This window comes from Triturus cristatus, chromosome 12, assembly GCF_964204655.1.
Source record: "Triturus cristatus chromosome 12, aTriCri1.1, whole genome shotgun sequence".
In the NCBI taxonomy this organism is placed as follows: Eukaryota; Metazoa; Chordata; class Amphibia; order Caudata; family Salamandridae; genus Triturus; species Triturus cristatus.
The window spans coordinates 561,979,880-561,999,562 of record NC_140595.1 but is presented as its reverse complement, the minus strand read 5'-3'; the positions used below and the strand labels follow the sequence as shown (position 1 = coordinate 561,999,562).

At 42.5% G+C, this 19,683-nt stretch overlaps 1 protein-coding gene across 4 annotated transcripts in view; it reads right to left on the bottom strand.

Moving 5' to 3' along the window:
- AKTIP (AKT interacting protein) overlaps positions 1–19,683 on the bottom strand; it is an 88,091-nt gene that overhangs the window by 26,870 nt on the left and 41,538 nt on the right. For all 4 annotated transcript variants that reach the window (XM_085639412.1, XM_085639411.1, XM_085639414.1 and 1 more), the window contains 5 exons: positions 10,514–10,578; positions 10,310–10,410; positions 8,528–8,616; positions 4,979–5,077; positions 2,876–2,983 (listed from right to left, as the gene is read on the bottom strand). In XM_085639412.1, coding sequence (XP_085495538.1) covers positions 2,876–2,983; positions 4,979–5,077; positions 8,528–8,616; positions 10,310–10,410; positions 10,514–10,578 — 462 coding nt within the window. The remainder of the gene's footprint in view (positions 1–2,875; positions 2,984–4,978; positions 5,078–8,527; positions 8,617–10,309; positions 10,411–10,513; positions 10,579–19,683) is intronic.

Genomic DNA, 19,683 nt, shown 5'->3' with positions numbered 1-19,683 from the left:
TTGCAGGTTAGGATACCCACAAACAGGATTCCTGAAGACGATGGTTTGGCTGTCTTCGCGCTCCGAAAGAGAAGATTAGGACACTAACAAAGGACTATATAGAGCCTGAGAGGCCCCGATTGGACGTTGTCCCTTTCTTTTGATTGGTTAACACATTGTGAATGACTACTTTTTTTCCCTATGGTTCATGGGAAACTTAGTCTGTTTGTTCTTTCAATGCTGCTGTATTAATAAAGTGAAGAAAGAAGGCATAATCCTCGCCTCCGAGTCCTTAACAGAATTGAAACTTTCCGTTACGATAGCTAGGACATTTTTCATTCTACACAGCAGTGATTACATAGTTACAGCTCAGTGAGGGATCAGGCATTACACATCATCCAACATCACATTAAAACATCTTGCATATTACATTAATATTCTCAACATGGCATTTGGTTTAGTGCTTCGATTTAAGTAAGTCCGGATGCTCACGCAAATATCTTGTCAAAGGTTCCCAAATGTCCGAGGGCTTAGAGTTGGTAGGCAGTTCTTCCGCATATAGCGAAAAATTATCCCTACAATAGACAGCATCTAAAATCCAGCTTGTGAGAGTAGGGGGATGTCTTACTGTCCCAGTGCATCGCAACTCTGCGTTTTGCAAGCAACAACATAATGGCTATCAACTTCTTTTTTTTGATACAGAGTCGGGGCACACATGGCAGTGTACCTAGCACCAGCATTCCCAAATGGTATGTTAAATCTTGCCAAAATGTCTGTATCTTATTACAATCCCATGAAAGGTGGATAAAGTCTGCTTGATCAATTCCGCATCTTTTACAGTGCGCATTATCACGTAGGCCATACCGACAGTTTGGCTGGGGTGTGATATGTTTGATGTATGTATTTGAAATGTATGATGCAGAGATTTCCGTTAGGTGTGAGCAATGTAGGGAGCGTGCAACATGAGACCCAGTCTTCATCCGTTAGCGGAGTATCTAATAAGCTATTCCATTTGTCACGTGCTTTTTTAAGTATCTGCGCCTATTTCCGTTTGCACCATTTTATACAGTTGTGAGATCAAGTTGGAGTGCGTGGTCGCAATCAGTGTTTGTAGTGGTTGAAGGCTAAGGGGTTCTCTGGGGAAGGAAGGATAGAATTCCCTTATAGCCGCTCTGAGCTTATGATAAATTAATCTAAAAAAGGAGCGACTGGTTTCGTACATACGACATATCGTCAGAGGTAATAAAAGTTCCGTTAGGATATAGGTCACCCATCTGCATTATTCCTACCTGCTCCAGTAACCTCATACTCTTGTTCTTGTGTGACAGATCTAGCAGGGTGATGTGCTAGCGGTAGGTTCGGTGTATATAAAGGAGTCTTGTTCGCTAATTGACTGATGCGCTGCCATGCTTGCGACGTTGTGCGTATCGTATTGATTTCCTGTGATGTCAGGTGGGGTCGTGTATGCAGCAGTATTTGGGGTAGTGGTATCGGGTCCGTGTCGTCATCTTCCACCGCTAGGTGTTTGAGGTATTTTACTGGGTGATACCAGTAGTAGGCGTATTGTGCCTGGGCACATAGATAGTATATATAAGTGTCAGGGACTAAAGCCACCAGCGGTGTATGGGAGTGTCATGGTTTTCAAGCTGATGCGAGCTTGCTTTCCAGCCCATATTAATTTAACAAAGGCCGCACGTATTCTATTAAAAGATTGGAGTGGGTGGCGGTATTGGTATATTCACAAATAAATATAGCAATTTGGGCAAGAACACCATTTTTATTAACGATATTCGATCTGCTAATGAGAGAGGGAGAGTGATCCACCTATTTATCTGCGTCTCAGTGCGATCCACCATCACCCCATAATTGGATCGGAGTACGGTTTCCACCTCCCGGTGGATCCAGACTCCAAGATATTTAATTGGATCTTCCTGCCATATGAGGGGAAATTCTAGATTTGGTGCTTTTGTATTTACTGTCAACGGTATTACGGCTGACTTGTCCCAATTAATTAGCAATCCCGAGTGCCCTACAAATTTTATATATTCTCGCAAAAGCGGTGATAATTTTTCTTCAGGGTTCCGCAAATATAACACTATATCGTCAGCGTATAGTGATATGCTAATTGGCCTAAGTCAGAACCCTAATGCCGTCTGTGCATAGTTCTGCCGTATTTTACAAGCCAATGGCTCCAGTGCTATAGCGCAAAAGCAGTGGGGACAACAGACAGCCCTGTCTGGTTCCACGTTGTATGGGTATTGCGTCAGATGTGTCCGTTTACCTTAATGCGGGCAGTGAGCTTAGTATAGAGAAGGGCGATCCAGTTGATCAGCCTAGGTGGTAATCCTATTCTATTTAAAATCGCAAACATATAGGGCCACTCGACGGAATCAAACGCCTTGGCGGCATCTAGTAGGAACAATGACATATATTCTTTACCTAAAGAAATAGTTCTCAATCAATTGTTAACCAACTGAAACAACGCAGGTTTGATGCTCCAGTGAAATGGGAATATAGATCTTTACTGCAGCGGCCAGGGAATGAAAGTAAATTAAGCCACATACAAAAGAACCTAAGGAAAGGGGCAAGGAATACACTAATTGGGTGTTTAACAGGTGATATGGTGTCATGGCAAACATGTCAATCTGTGTAGCAATGCTCCACACAGAAAAGAATTAACCATGCCGGTGCCTAAAGGAAAAACAGGCTTTGCCTAGACAGAGGGAGGAGACTGCAAATATTTGTGAGAACATAGCAGCTAAGAAACAACATAGGCTACTATATATACGAAATATTCAGACCATGTATAGCTAGCATATTAAATGTAAATAAAACAATTACTGCAACAAGAGTTTTGCAAGACTATCAGTCTATCAGTATTGTACTTCTTACTCACCTAATTGCATAGGGATCTTGTATTTTTGGCTGATCAAACAAGTGGCTGTTGCATAGCTTAACACTGTCCACCACTTTGCTTTTAAAAAGTTGGACATCCTTTTCATAACTAGAACAAAAACAGATCAATTACAATTGTTAAAGCCCCAACGATACACACCAATCGCAACATCACTCCAGCTGGCCCATGTTTAAATGTGCTCTAAGGCATTTGAAAGCACACACAGCGATCCATGTAAAAATAGTTCTAGTTGCAATCCAGGTTTCCAGCTTATAGTATGGCCTTCCCTTTGCAAGTATGGAAGTTTAACAGCAGATTTGCACCAAATTGGAAAACAAGGTTTCAAATGAAGCATGTTAAAAGTGTATTCTTGAACCAGGTGTATATTATACAGGTAAGAATCTTAAAATGCAAGTTCCAAATAGGAGTTTTAAACCACTAGGTGTAAGAGGGGTTTGTGACGCAATCAACTTACATAGGCCCTTATTTTGTGGAATTTCTGAACATTTGTGTAAACATCACTCAGCACGATTACATGGTTTACTAGACACATAACACCAACAGAAACTCCCGGATAATATTCCTCGCAGTAAGAAAGTGGCACATTGAAGAAAAAAAAAAAAAGGGGGGGGGGGGAATTAGAGGAGCATGTAGTTAACAGCCCAGCAACCCGGATGTCACACATTATCTCCTTATTTCGGGCCTAAAGCTCGTACTGACCTAGAAATAGAATGAAAATACCAGGTACATATGTCCACCCATTTCTCTCAGGGAAACCTGTAATGAAGCATGTAGAAAAACAAAAACTGACAATACATTTTTACTAATTAAACTTGTAGGAAATTGGACCAGTATTGAGAAAGACATGTAGAACATACTGTATGTGGCATCGGTATAACAGAAACCTTTCCAAAAGGCAGTGTAGTGATCTACAGGGTAAATGATGAGGCAGTAGGATTATGGGACCAGAAATGCACTCTTGCTGCACTGTGGTACAGGTTCTTCAAAGAGTCCTCAATTCTTTACTAAATTTAAGAAGATCTGGGAAAAGTCCTGACTGATATGTAGATGTTGTTCCAGATACTGGATTCATAGACCAAAAGGGACTGCTGCCTGGTTTATTATTTTTCAACTTAATGTCTAGCTTCACGGTGTCCTAGATGTGGTAGTCTCAAGAGTAACCAGAGATGGGGAGCTGGTCTTCAAGATGAAGATAAGCGGGGGTTCTGGTTGTGATGTCTTTGTAAATGATAAAGCTGGTCTTGAACAAAATGTGGGACAGTAAGGAGAGCCAATAAAATTCCATCAGGATGTAGTAATTTTTTCAGGCCTTGGATGAGATGTGGCAAATGTGGAGTATGGGGGCCATAGAGCAGGGAGGTACCTTCATGCAGATGTGTACAGGGGTTTGAATAGCAGTTGTATAGTCCCTTACTTGAATAAACCGTTCTACTTTCTTTGGAAGAGAGGCAGTCTGTTTTTGGAAAGATTGTCCGTGAGCATGAGGTAGATTCCCAGGGTAAAACCAAATGACTTGGCATTCAGAGAAAATTTGGGGTTTGAAGCAGTAAACATTTGTATTATGGAGCGAGGTTTGTCCCATTTTATACTTGTTCTAGCAAACAGGAATGCTGTTTTAGTGGGTTTGAGCTTGTGGAGGGGCACTGGACACCCAGGTGCAGGCAGTGCTGGATGCATTGGATAACCAAGAAAACTTTAAAGTAGAGGTGTCTGTCTACTACAAATTTGGGAATTTTGATGGTTTTATCGGTTAATAGAGCAGCATATAGAGGTTGTAGAAAACATGCTACAGTATGAACCCTAGGAGACTTCAGGTGCCCATACGAATGAAATACAGAACCGGTTTCTAAAATAGGATAAGCATATACATGTTGATTTCCTCCCTTTCATTGAAGCTCAATTCTTCTGCAACCTGCACATCCTAAACATCTGGTACAGGTACTGCTCATTCAGTAATTTCGTTTTAAATCACTTACTTTCAGTTTGATTCAGTCTGCAAAATATACCTGCAAAACAAAGCACGACTAAAGGAAACAACTCAAAATGCATATTCTGGAGTGGAGAGGAAAAATATAAACTTACAGTACTGCAGCTTCTGGATTTAAGGGACAGACTGTGTCAATCTTGTAGAAGACTCTTCGAGCATACATTAGTACCTGCCATATGTGATTATGGTTCCGCCTGAAAGTAATCAAATGAAAGGCTTCTGGTCTTAGTCAATCCAAACATACTGAAGCCCCCCCAATCATCCTCAAGATTTCACTTCCATCATCCACAAAATTAGAACTTTAACTTGATTAATAAACGAGCAATACCATGGAAAGGAAGAGAAAAAGGATGGCACTATTATTTGGTATGCAACACAGCTACAAATACTCCAATGACAAACATCTCAACACAGCACAGGATTGCCCTGCTCTCTACCTTATACAACCTGTGATTTAAAAGCTTTAAACACAGACCGACCCAATCACCACCCCCAGACTGCATAACCATTGTGTGTCCAGCATACGAGCCACTGCAGCTCCTCCTCACTCAGGTTGCTGTGCATAACATTTCCTCATTAATGGGTACTCCCAAGCCAATTCAAAATTTGGGAATTACCAAATCATTGGTTCTCAACTTTGCAGGAAGCCAGAGGGGGGTTCTCACCCTAAGGGACAGCAACTCCTTTAAGACCTGTAGCTTGTGTCTATTTTGCCTAAGCTGCTGCATAGGAAACAGACTTTGGAACAACTCAACCAATTGTCAGATTTTGTGCCACCAGCATTAGTTACGAAATCACGTTGGCCAATATCAGCCAGCAAGGTATCCAAATACAATCTTTCTCTAGGTAGGTAGTCTAACAGTATGATGTATTACCGCTGGAGGTGCCACTTCGGCCTCCAAAATAACCTTACAGTATGCGCTCGACTGCCATTTTCAAATTCAGCATCTGTTGGGGCAAGGGGCTCCAAAAACACAATTTTATTGGATTTGGCTCAAATATTTAGTGTAACATCACTGAATGCCTGCAATGATAACTCCCAAAAACAGTATTTAGATTCCCTTCATACTTCGGTCACAGATGTCCTACTCATTACGTCCTCAATTGATTCTTCCAGGGAGGACATTTAAATCTCAATTATACAATTTACTCCACCTGGTGCACTCCATTTTCTTTTGGGTGACAGTCACTCACCAAGTCCATGAAGGGAAAGTTTTGGCAATTAACTCACTCGGAGACAGTTATTCACCAGAAAAATCAGATGCTCAGCAACCTCCCTCCAATTGATCACATTCTCTTCCTGGTGCAGATGTGAGGGTGGTTGACAACAGGTGGCATCTCTTACAAAAATCACCCAGGCACTGTGGAATACATTCCATTTTCAGAGCACTTCTCAAGTAGCATCCCCCACTTCAACCACCTCTGGGAAAGGCTGAACATACCTACTAGGTGTAATTTGGGCTAGGTCTTTTGGCACTATTATTTTGATACCAACAATTGAGAGACATGCCAAATAGTTATGCTGGATTGAAAAGAGTGGAATCACATGCTGTAACCATGACAAACACTGAGCATGGATTATCTTTTCATTTTTGCCACTGTAGCAAATTAAAACCCTCCCACTGAGATAAGGGTTGGTGGTGGCAAGCTGTAAATGTTTTTTAGGGTGGGGCCACCACTTTTCAGTACTAGAGCATGTTTGCACTGATAAAACATTTCTGCTGTACACATGATCAATGTGGCTGCTGACACTTTTTCAAATATCACTGTTGGCTATCTTTAATTGGACTTGGGGAACTCCTTTTTATTTAGGTCCACAGATTTCAAAAAGGTATTAACTTTGGACTCTACATGCAAGGTAAATCGAAAGGACCCTGTAAGAGTTGGACCCTGTAAGAGTTAGATCCTAGATGTGCTGCCCTTGAGGAATCCTAGATATTTAACAGGGCCAGGCAAACAGTCGAAAGTATGTGGCTTTAGCTGTGGGCCGAAAGGTCAGTTGTGTGCTTTGGTGGTCAAAAGCGATCAGATCTTCTTTGACAACTTCCTGGAAGTCTAAACTTTCTCTTTAGGCAGTAGCTCCACAAAATAGAGTCCTAGAATGCGATGTAGTGACCAGAGAGGGTAGACTAGTTGGCTCACTTATAACAGTCTGAGCTTTGGCAGACTTTCCTGTCTTCTGCAGCCACCCTCTTTTTGTAAAGGTCGTGAAGTCACAGGTCCTAAAGCATAGTACCAATTTTTTGCAGCAGAGGCAATTAGGTGGGGAACTAGCATGTATACAAATCGGATCCTATGGAGTGATTGAACAACACATATCCACAGAAACAGGATAACATCCTCATTCCAACTCCTGTACTTTAAGGGATTGCATTAGGATGGCAATTCTACCAATCTGCTAGAAAACTACTAGATCAAGAGCAACATTCAATTGAAAAGCGCAAACCCCACCAATTTGCTATTCCAGAAATCCATCCCTGTTTGAGACATTACCTTAAATATCTGGGATCCAGCTTAAAATGGTCAGAAATTTGAAGTAAGATTTTTTTTCACAACAGGGACATCATTCCAAAAAACTTGAGTTCTAAAAGAAACCTCATTCAAAACAGTGACATTCTTAAATGAAGAGTGGATTAGTTCTAAAACGGCGTAGACCGATGTAAAAACAGTAAAGCAGTGGGCCTCAACAAGACATGCAGGGATAAGTGCTCATATCACAAGTGGTACAAGGGTGAAATGGTGTGGGGTAGCAGGTTTCTGAACGTAGACAAAGTAGTATTTAAAAGGTTGGTGCTCAAGATCCAAGACTTTAGTGATGAGTCGCAATCAACTGTGATCTTTCACCCACACACCCACTATTCTTACGCGCATTAAAAAATATATTTCATCATAGACCACCACTTTAAATGTGCTTGGGTCCACTTAAATGGTTTCTACAAATCTAAATCAAAAGCATTATAATAAACACATCCAGATAGAAGCTAAGCAGATTGCTCTCTCTTCAACCCTGCCCTCAGAGCATTAGTTTTGCCAACTACATTCAGAACACAAGTTTGAACACTAGTTTCCAGGTTAGTGTTTTATAAGTAATAAAAACAGATCTAGCTTAAAAAAGGGGGTGTTGCTACTGCAAAAAAATGGTAGTCTCCTTTTGAAAATAGAGCTAGAGCCCAAAGGGAGAGTAGGGTTATAGGACAAGGTACAAAACCATTCTATGAGTTTGCAGCTGTATTTCAATGACAAATATAGAAAAATTGTAACGCGAATCAAAAATAGTAACAATCTGAACAAGAACAGAGTACACCATCTCAGTTGATCTTACTTTTACAAAACACATTTACCATATGGTTGGGGACATACTTCCCACTTCCTCATCCATCAGTACTTGCACCTAAATTATTTTGGGTGCAAAAAGACTGTCCCAAACACTAAATACTCTTAAGTACAGTTTAGTATCACAATGTGAAATGGTGGAGGAAACTGTCACTGAGCAGTACTTACAAGTATTAAATAGACTTTCAAAATGGCACTTTTCATATGGTGGCATCTGGGATGGAAAGGAATGATGTGGTAATTAAGCTAATTTACCAAAAGACATGACATTAACTTATGGATTATCTAAAGCTACTATACAAGGAACTGACCTCCATTTTGTAAAGGCTCTTTTCACATCCAGTTCCCCTGAAACAGGATCGACTAGCGGGTGGAAGACTGGTATATCGAACACTAAGCGCTAGGTTTAAAACAAACAGACTGAAATTAATAAGTTGCAAAGCACTTCTCCAAGTGAAACTTAAACATGAATCATATTTAGGTCTGAACGGTACTCCCACCCAACTGTGCCAGTACCCAAGCAACATTTAGCTTTGTGTAGACTATGCATTTCGCAGGGTCTCAAGAGGAGAATGTGGTCATGCTTCCTTCTTACCACAAAACCCCCGAATAAATTTAGGAACTAATGAGCAACCTTTAAATTTAAAGGCAATGGCTTTTACAGAACTTTAATTATCTCTCTCAAGAATGGTTATCCGGGTGACATTACTACATATGGAAGATTAATTTCTAAATGTAATTAGAGGTTGTGAGCACAAACCTACCACAGCAGCACCTTACATTTTATAAAAACCAAATACAAAAACATTCAGCTACAGGCTAGAATAACTTTTCTCCATAGTAAATACTTTGGATTACTTGTGGATCACTTAAGATTGCACATTTTAACTCGAAATAATTTCTTTTGGGAATCTATTCTTACATGATTAAAGGAGACTAAAACTCTAGTGCTGGTGAATGACTCAAATACTAAAAATGGAACATCCATCTACCTTTAGACTGGAGTTCAAAATCACTCAGGTACACAGAGCAGTGCACAAACATCTCCCACTCACTTGCCTTTAGCAAGTGATGTTTACCAACATAAGCTGTTTTAGCAGAAGCCGGGAACCTTTCTGAAAAGCCCAGGTTAAAGTAACCAGATGGCAGAACATCATACAGACCACACAAGTGGGATTTCAACCGATTTTCCATAAGATTCTTTAGTTTATGTTAAAAGGCCTACTGATTCCCGAATACCAAAAATGCTGGACTGTGCTTATAGGTTTAGGATGGGTTCCATATGATGCGTTTCCATTTTCAGGGGGGTGAGGGGGCAGCGGGGCAGGGGTGAAGTTACCAACATACACACGAGCTACGCTTCAAACTTTATTAGCATAACTTTGAAAGCAGGATGAGCTCATTCCAAAACCAAAATACCATTAAGCTCATCAAAATTGAATCTTAACATTCTGCGACGATCTTGTGCCTTGTTAGCGTTAGTTGTATTACAATTATCTGTAGAATAATCCACCATGCAAATTGCCCTACTCTGATGACCTTACTAACAACTTGCTGCACACATTTTGATCTTGCTCTCCACAGATACTGAAATGTTTTTACAATAGGAGCAATATAATCTGATTAAATTCTCTCAAAACGTTTGGAGAAGCCACTTTAAAACTATATAATATTGAATTCTCCCCATACTTTTAAAGTGTTTACCAAAGCCTGCTCATTTTCATGATACCTGCTAACCATCTTCTTGTTAGTTGAAATAGCTGCCCTTGTTCATACATTAAATTTACTGATTTAGCCATGCTTCTAGATCTGCAATCATTTGGGTTTTAATAGATGCGGGTAGTGTGGTACAGAAGAAATATATTATTGAATTACAAATAATGTTAGCTTACATTAAGGCCATGAACTACTGCTTTTTGCTCTGCAGGGTAGATCTAGTTTCCGGTGATAATCTTCTCACTAATCTGTCCATAGCACATCATGCATTTTCTTATATAAATAGTTGTCCAGATTGCTGTGAGACCTGAGAGTTGTATAGGGTGCTCACAACACACTGAAAGAGGATTAGAATATAAACTTCAACTGCTACTTACTGGACATTCTCCATCTGGGTAGTTATCAGGAATATAAACTGTAAACTTGAAGACTCCATCTTGGTAAAGACCGTGTCGTATAAATATAACTCCAAACCACACTGAAACAGAGATGGCACCCTTAAAATTGTAATTATACAGTAAATAAACTTTAAGGAATGGTTTAAAAAAAAAACAAAAAAAAAAAAACATTGAGCTCCTTACTTAGTGCAGAACGATGCGATGGCTGAATGTAGACCCCAGGTAATTTTTGCTTAACGACCAACGTGCTACAGATAAGAGTGTGAAACAAAAGTGTCAGTCAAATACAAACTTGTTCATGCAAGGCTACATAGAGTGCCACTGTACAACACATTAGGTCTATGACTCTTCAAAAGTTGCTCCATCAACAAACTAACACAGAAGTTGGTACCATTTCAAAGTGATGATTGAAAGGATGCCAAGTCCTTAGGGAGAAGAGAAATCAAAGTCAAAGGGAGAACCTGTGAGCAAGGAGCAGCTGCTCCGAAACACATCGGGCGTTTTTCGCAGTTGGATATTAAAACACACGCTGAACAGGAATCATGCACAGACGGGCTAACAAACTGGTGGGTGGGGTTTACATTTTTACAATAAACAATTAGAAGTAATAACTGAAGAGAAGAGTATGCCACACAAACAGGAAATGTATTAAACAATGAACTATATAAAGAAATATAAGCCTCTTGCTGTTTGTGGACACCACCAACACACTTTCCATGTGAAATAACGGAGAGGAGGTTATTGCAGGAACATTTTGAATTCCCAAACAGACGGGTGACAATTTTAGGAGACCAAGGCTTTAATGATTAAGCAGTTGCAACTTAAGATTTCGATTTAAATACATTACAGTTCAATGCAGAGAATGTATTAGCGATGGTCAATTAACTGAAGGAACACTTAAAACCTTTATTTTTTCATTTTATAATACAAAATAAAAAAAAAATGGAGCCAGTTGTGGCATATATGGTAGGAAAAACACAAATACCATACACAGTTTTTTCATATGATATTATGGAAAGAACCAGTCACAATAGGATCCTCAAAAGGATATCCAGTCTCATCCGTACCCCTCTCTCCATCAGCATGTTCTATCAGGGGGTTCCCATCCATCCGTTTCTCCCCAGTGTCATCATCGTCACTTGCCGTAGAGGACCTGTCCAAAGTCTGCTTTAGGAGGTCATCGCAGAGGTCTCTCCAGGCTGCCAAATCCTCTGCTTGTCATCACGTCTGTAACTTCATGTGTTTTTCTTCTGTTAGTGACCACTACATTAAGTCCCTGTGCCAGTGTATTATCTCCGGTGCTCGGTGACCCATCCATGTAATGGCAATCCTTCCGTTTGTCAAATACTACAACCAATGCCAGCTGTAGTAATTTATATAACCGTTTTCTTCTCCTTGGTCGTTTGACATTACCAAACAGGCAACACTGGGGAGAAGGGTCTATACGCAAATGACTAGTCCTGACAATATCAGCTACGAGCTTGCACCAGAGTGCCTGCACCAAAGGAGCAATGCCAGGCTAAATGCAGGAACTCTGCATCGTCCGTGCCACATTAGGGACAGCTATTGGGATGTGTCAGGGATAAAAAGTGTAACTGTAGGTGTGAAGTAAGTCCTAATGAGGAAGTTGTAGTGTACCAATTGAAATCAGGCATTACTGGAAAGAGTGTGTATTAGTTTGTTAACCCGTGTTCAATGCCCGTCAGACAGAGGTGTATCGAGGTCCAGATCCCAGGCAAGTTGCGGCCGGGGAAGGGCACCAGCAGTCTCAGCCTGCATGGCTCTGTATAATAAAGATATCAAGTGTCGCCTTGAGCCACAATTCAGTAAAATCTCAAGTGTTTGTGTGGGAATGGGGGCCATAGGATAGGAGGACCAGGTAATCCTGGCTATGCTAACCAAACTGGCATGTTGCAAGAAATGGCCAGTGCCAAGTGTTAAGTCTTGGCACGCCTCTTCAGAAGTTAGGAATGTTTCTCCAGGGTATAAGTTTCCCAGAAGCGAGCATTCACCCTCCTGCCAAGCCTGAAAGGGCGCATCTAATAACTGCCTAATGGCTTTCAGTATCCTTACATCAAGTTCCCCGTGGAACGGAGGCAGTTTTAGGACAGTCTTTACAAAACGCTGCCAGATAAAAGCAGCTTGCCGTACTACATATGGGAGGTCCGCACATGTCCCAGCCCCTTCCATCAACAACTCCAGTAAGTTGCCTGCTGCCGCGCTGCCCAAGAGCAGCCTCTTTTCGTCCGGGTCAAGCCATCTAGATGCATGTTGAAGATGTGTGGCATGATAATATAAATCTAGGCGTGGGACCTCCAATCCCCCATACTCATGCCGTTTAGTTAGAGTCATCAAGGCCAGCCTGCTGCGGCAACCAGCCCAACGGAGTACGTTTAAGTGTGAGTCCCGTTAGTGTGTGGAATGGGACAGAGTGAGTTCTGCAGTACAGAGACATCGCTGAAGCAGCACCATTTTTGCAATAGCCATCCGACCAATTAAGGAAAGGGGCAGCGTGTTCCAGAACATTAATGAGGTCCGCAAGGACTTCAGGACCCTCTCCATATTTAAGTGGAGCTGCTGGGTGCTAGTGTGTGCAACTCTAATTCCCAAACAGCGCCAATTCCCAAAGCAGTCCCAAAACCGGTAAACAATTTATGCGTGCCTACCAGAGAGGTAAGTGGTAATTAATGGCTTGCTGCAATTTAGACGCAAGCCTGAGATATTTCTGAAATCTAGGAGTTGTAGAAGCCGCATTAAGGGAAATTACATGTTGTACCTCACCCACCCGTATGTCCCAGTCATGTAGTCACCAAATAGCTAACGGTTCTATCGCCAATACAAACAGAAGGGAGAGTGGGCGCCCCTGACGAGTACCCCTGCAAAGTGCCCAACCCTCAGTATTTAGGGCCGAAACCCATAATCTGCAGTACTTGGAATAAATCACCCCAGTTCAGTGTTGAAGGCCTTTACCAGATCAAGCGACACAAGCGCAAGTTCTTTGTTGCGATGTTCCATCTTGTCTAAGGTGCAGGACGGTGTCCCTACCCGGAATGCAGCGGCACAGGTCCTCATGAACCAAACATGGCGTTAAACTAACAGTAAGTGTTTTACTAAGTATTTTTACGTCTTTGTTTTATCATAATGCGAGGTCTATATATTGTAGGATCTGCATCACCCCCTGGTTTGAGGAGCACAGGCCTCGCATCACAGGTAGTAAAATGCCTAGGTCTGAAGCCTCCATAAAGACCTCCAGGAGGTTGTGTTAACGTGGCTGAAAACGCCTAATAAAAAAACTCAGAAAGGAACCCATCACCGCCTAACATCTTGGCTCGTGGAGGTTTATTAAGCACCAATCTGAGCTCCTCAAGCATTAACTGTTCATCTAGCTCTTCAACAGCTGCCTGTTCCAACTTAGGAATACCCAACCTTTCCAGAAATGGAGTTCTAAATACGCGCGCTGACATTCTGATCTACCTTGTATATGCGTTGTAAGTGTGCACAAAACACTTCCACAATACCCGCTCTAGAGGTAACCCTGGCCCCATTCGGAGTGTCTAAACAAGTCAGAATCGGGGAATAAATTCAGGCCAATAAGCGGCCAGATGCATCTCCTTCATGGTGCAAACGCTGCCGGTATTGTTTTAAAGTGTATTTATCAAGTTGGTCTCATATTTCAGAGATACGCCCCCTTATGTTATATTTATCCCAAAGCACGACCGGAGTAATTGGGTGCTTCGCTTGGGCAAGTATCTGTTCTGCTGCGCACATGTCAGCCTAAAGCAGTCTACGGACCTCGCAAGTCAGTCCCATACATGTGCCCCTTAGCACCGCCTGGAGTGCCTTTCACTCTACAGATCTGGTCACAGCGGTGCCCCAATTCAACTCAAAATAACCTGCAAGGACAAGCGATACAGATTCCCTGCCGGTCGGGTCCTCCAGTATATCCACGTGCATCCGCTAATATAGAGTCCCTAGCAGTGCACCCCCAAGAGCGATCATGCAGCAGACCGGGGAACGATCCAATAGGAATGGTGCCAGGAGCGTTACCTAAGCGTCATCTGGTCTAGGAAACCCAGCTACCAGTACCCTGTCCAGCCTACAATAGGTGTTGTGTGTGGCAGAATGGCAGGTAAATAAACTACGATCCGGATGTTTGATTCCAGATGTCCACTAATTCTACATTGGGCATAACTTCCCGGAGCGCGGTCGCCATATGTGGCTTTGGGCCTGCTCTAGGCGGGGTTCTGTTTAAATAAGGGTCCAAAACACAATTAAAAATCGCCCAGCCACCGTAATGCAGATCAACGCCCTGCAAAAGGAAGTCTTACGCGGTAAAGAAAAAAAACAACCGGTCATCGGTGTTGGGCGCATATGTAGTAAGTAGGGAAATATCCAGCTCATAAAGGAAACCCTGTATATGAGGATGCATCTGCCCCCCACACCTGCCTCCATGCAAGCACTCCCGGTGCCACACAGATCAATGTGCCTCTGGCATATGTAGAAAACAAAAGAAGTTTGGCCTCTCCAATTCTTAGCTAGTATAGCAACACCTGAATCATTCAAGTGAGTTTCTTGTAAGCATGCAATGCCAATTTTGTGGCGCTTGAGCAAGGTGAGCAGCCGGTATCTTTGTATGCATGCTCAATCCCCGGATGATCCAAGAAAGAACTCTGTAGGTGCCACTCATTGCTTCCAACCACGGACAAACCTAGCTCAACCAAGTATCTATCAATGTCCACCCATCTCGTGTGCTAGTACTCGCACCACATTCCCAGCCAGTCCAACAGGGACTTGCTAATACCCAATTGTCAAACAGCGTCCCAACATGGCATTCTAGAAATCAAACATCACGCAAAAATACTTAGTGAGGTTACCTGTGGTGCAACTGAACAAATGTAAGTTGGATGCATTATCAGTCAGGAGAACGCCAGACAGATCCTACCCGCCCCAGGTATGTGTATAGAAACTTCAAGACTATACCATGCATATCAACCGATACACATGGTCACAACCTGTCACAGGCTCAGACATACAGCTCAAATAGCCTTATTCTCGCCCATCATTTCAATTAAGCGTATCAGGTACAATGTCCTGCACTGGGCTGGAGGATTCTGCAGCTGCTTCATCGGTTTTTGCCAACGATTCCGCTTCTTGTGCTTCTGGTGGTTGGTATATAGAGCAGCGCGGTATTGTCCCATCCTCACTTATCAGAATAGTTCAAGAACCCAGAGGGCAAGAGTTGAAGCTTATTGCCCTCTCCTCCGGCTTAACCCATCCAGAGGATTTCAAGCCATTCCCATAAGTCTTCTGGACGTTCAAATAAGTGGGCCTTCCCCAGGTGCAGAACTTAGGGCTTCGCTGGACAAAGGAACATGTATGGAAGATTGAGTACCCTTAATTTCTGTTTGATGCGGAGAAAGGATTTACGTCATTCCTGTACCTGTTGTGTAGACTGGATAGATGGCAATTTTGGCGCTGCCAAACTGGGGGGGGGGGGGGGGGGGGGGAACAGTCCCCTCCCTTGGCATACGAAAGATACAGTTCAAAGTAGTTAATGATCTTGGCAATGAGGGCCAGAGGACAAACAGTTTGGGAAGGCCTTCTAGTTTAAGTTTTGTTTTCACCCAGTTCAAGAATTGCTCAGTGGGGAGTCCTTCAGATTTCTCCAGTAAGCCCAAGAGTTGAATTTTGCTTCGGTGAGAGCATCCTGCTGCATCTTTGGCCCGCCTCTCCAGGTCCACCGTGATGAAGTTGAGTAACTGGGTGCTCAAGGGGCTTTACCTCCCCTTGTAATAATTTGGCAATATTGTCCTCCACTGATCTGACTATCAGCTACTTTCCGTAAGTCTGCACTGAGGAGGTTGACGTCAATGGGGACTGTCTTGATATTATGTTCGAGGGCAACACAGGAGCCTGTATGGTTGCCAACAGTTCTGCTCTGGTCAGTTCTACATCCCCATCTGGACCATCAGCAGTGTTATTCGTTTCCGACTGCCGATTGATCCTCTGGGTAAGATGGTGTGGAGTGGTGTAATGCACGATGGTGTTGGAGGTTTGCACCATCGCTGCCTTGTCTTTCCCCATGATCACCGTCACCCCTCTCGGTAGGGGTTAGTCTCCAGTATTAGTGTCGTACCCCCACGTCAGATCACGGGCCTCAATGGTAGCCCCAAAGCTACCACCGCGTCTGTCTAGGTATGCAAATAAGGAGTTATGCAGGCCAACCCCCACCACATGACAGATGCTGCAAGGGTGCAACAGTACAAAAAAAGCTTAAGAGGCTACTGCAGCTTTATGCATTTCAGATGAGAATATGGAGGAGTTATTGACAGCCTTCAACGTAGTCTACCATCCCACCCTCATTCACATCAGTATGCCACAACTACAATTCTTTGCCTACATCCTTCACTGTTTTCCCTGCACAACCAATACTATTCTTTCACATATGCTCCCAGAGACAGAACCACTATCACAAGTGGAGTCCAAGGATCCATCTCATTTGTTTTTAACCTCTACATGGATCTCCTTGGAACTCTACGCACCCATAACTGCATAAAAATCCACCTATGTGCTAATGAAAACTATATAAAAGTATACACCCAGATCAACACTATTGCGGTAATCAAAAATTACCATAAAAGAGACATACATAGAGGATCAGAAAGCAGTCAGTCAAAATACATCAATAATCTAAAAATAAATTTATGATACTAAAATAAATGAACGTTTAAAACGTATTGGTATGCCACACAATTCCCTAGTGTCAGTACAGACTTAAAATCTTTTGTCATCAATTATACACTTTAAAAGTTCCTAGATATTCAAATTTTAGAGCAATTCCATCTTGCTTACCTGCAAAGCCAATACCCCTAGACCTCGGTGTTCCAATCACCATTGGGGCCAGAAAATCTGTCTGGAGGATTCGGATTAGGCAGCTAGTCCAGTTTTCTTTCGTACAAACCAAATACTCATGAAAAACATAGATACTGCTAACACCATTGGGCAGATGAATCTGTCTGGAGAATTCTGCACACCTCCCAAGTGCCTTCTGACACCGACACGTCTACAAGTTGGCAATATCCGCCTGGCTCCCGCCCTACTATAGACAGGGCAGAAAAACATGTGCTACAGATTCTTGCTCATGTCCAAAAGATGGGCAGTCCATAGCAACAGAATTGGCTGACTTTGTCACTCTGCACTTTTACCTCAAGATGGGCTAAGTGCCATATCTGTAGAGAATGTAAAGTTGCCTAACCAGGTTTGGTTCTGTATCATCTAAAAATACTCTGCACAATAAAACTCATTTGTTGTTGAAAATTTGTCTGTTAATATACCTAAAGTTGATGAGGCCAGGAGTTTCAGCCGGTAAGATATAAACAATGATTTTGTTTCATTTACGGAGATAGAACAGCTACCCCCTTGGTCTGTCCATATATTTGCTAAACCCAATTCAAGCGAACATTTAACGGACATCTCATCCATGGGAGATCGCAGAGACAGGATATCTAAGAAGTTCCTCAAGTCCTTTACGATCATATATCTTTTCGGGGGTAACCCAAGTTACCCTTAAAAAAAATTAGAGGTCCGATTGCCACCCGCTTTGAGATAAGTCTAAGACCAGCACCAAACCTCAAGGGAATCAAGGGGTGCTAACCGGAATACACAACACCTGCCTTAAAAAACGGTTTCCACCATATTTGGCTGTTTGAGGTTATTGTGGCCTTTGAGCGCCACACCCTACAAGGCCACCCCGAGGGACTGGCATGAATAAAGCTGGAGGACTGAAGAGAACGGTTTAAAGTGGAACCCTCGATAAATCTTCATCAAACCACTGATCTTCTGTTCTAGTTTTACACTCAGCTTAGAAATCTGTTGGGTCCATTCCATCTTTCAGTCTAGAGTAACAACCATAGTCAAAAGGTGTAAACCCGCTCGAGTGGTTTCTTATTCAGTGTTTGATTAGACCAAAGGTTTGGCAAGGATTAAAAACCATACTTCGTTTTGGACACATTAATCTCCAGTCCCCGATCACTACAAAATGTGCTCAACTGATCCAATGCTCTCTGGATCCCCATAGGTGACTTAGCAAGGAGGAGGGTGTCACCTGCAAATATAAGGGGCAGGCAATCTTATTTGCTAATTTAGGTGCCTCATTATCATTTAGGCAATTAACAAGGCCATTAATAAACCGGGTAAAAAGGGGCGGGCCAACAGCCCTGCTGCACTCTTTTGCTCACTAAAAATGGTAGTGTCACCTCGCCCAGCTTCCCACAACGTACCAGGGCATCAGTGCGTTCATGAATATAGTGGAACACCAGGCTCTCTCTCTCAGCAATGACCAGAGTGTTGCCCGCGGAACAATATCAAAGGCAGCTCTAAGGTCCACAAACACTGAATAGAGTCTACCTTTGCTAACGGTTACCGTCTTCCAATATATTAGCTGGAGCCTAAAATGTGATCAATGGTTGAGGTACAAGAGCGAACGCCCGTTTGAAGGGGACATAAAACCTCATTATCTAGCCATTGCTGTAATCGGGAAACAATAACCCTGCTAAATAATTTCTGGGTAGAGTCAATTAGGCTGATAGACCTATATTTTGCAGATTCCAATGGAAAGCCTTTTTATACACTGAAAAATTCATGCACGTGATCATATGAGCTTATGAATTGTATAAAGTGCAATATATTTTGTTTCAGATCTGTGTTACAATGGTACAAAAATAAAAAATAAAAAAAAATGAAAAATTCACACTCCAGCCCATAAGTGTGGAATCCTCATTCCCTTCAATATGGCATTGAACACCAGTGTTAGATAATGGGCCCAGATTTTTATTTCGGTCAAGAACAGGTCAGCTGGAATTTTGTCGATACCTGGGGCTTTGTGGGGGCACTTCCTTCCCGATTGCTTGCTCTACTTCTTCAAACGTGAGGGGGGGGGGGGGGGGGGGGGAAGAAGTGGGGACACCTCAGGAGTGATAGAAACTGTTAAGCCAAAATATACACACCCAGTTTCTGGAACTATATCCACCCTCAACCATCAAGACATTCTTCAATGTATGACATTTTTGTAGACATACCTTTTAAGCTGCACCCTTGTCTACACTCCAACAGTGTCTTAATCTTTAACACCTGCGCTACTAGGCCTCTTCCCCTCCCCCCCCCCCGTGCTAAGCCTTTTTGGGCTATTTGGGGTAGTTCGCGCTTAGGCCCTTGTAACGTTTTGACTACATAAGGTATCCAAGCCAAATTTGCGTCTTTTTTTCAAACATCACGGGGATTCTAAAAGGTACCCAGGGTTTGTGGACTCCCCTGGAGAGGACCTAGAAATTAGCCAAATCACAGCAAAATTATGG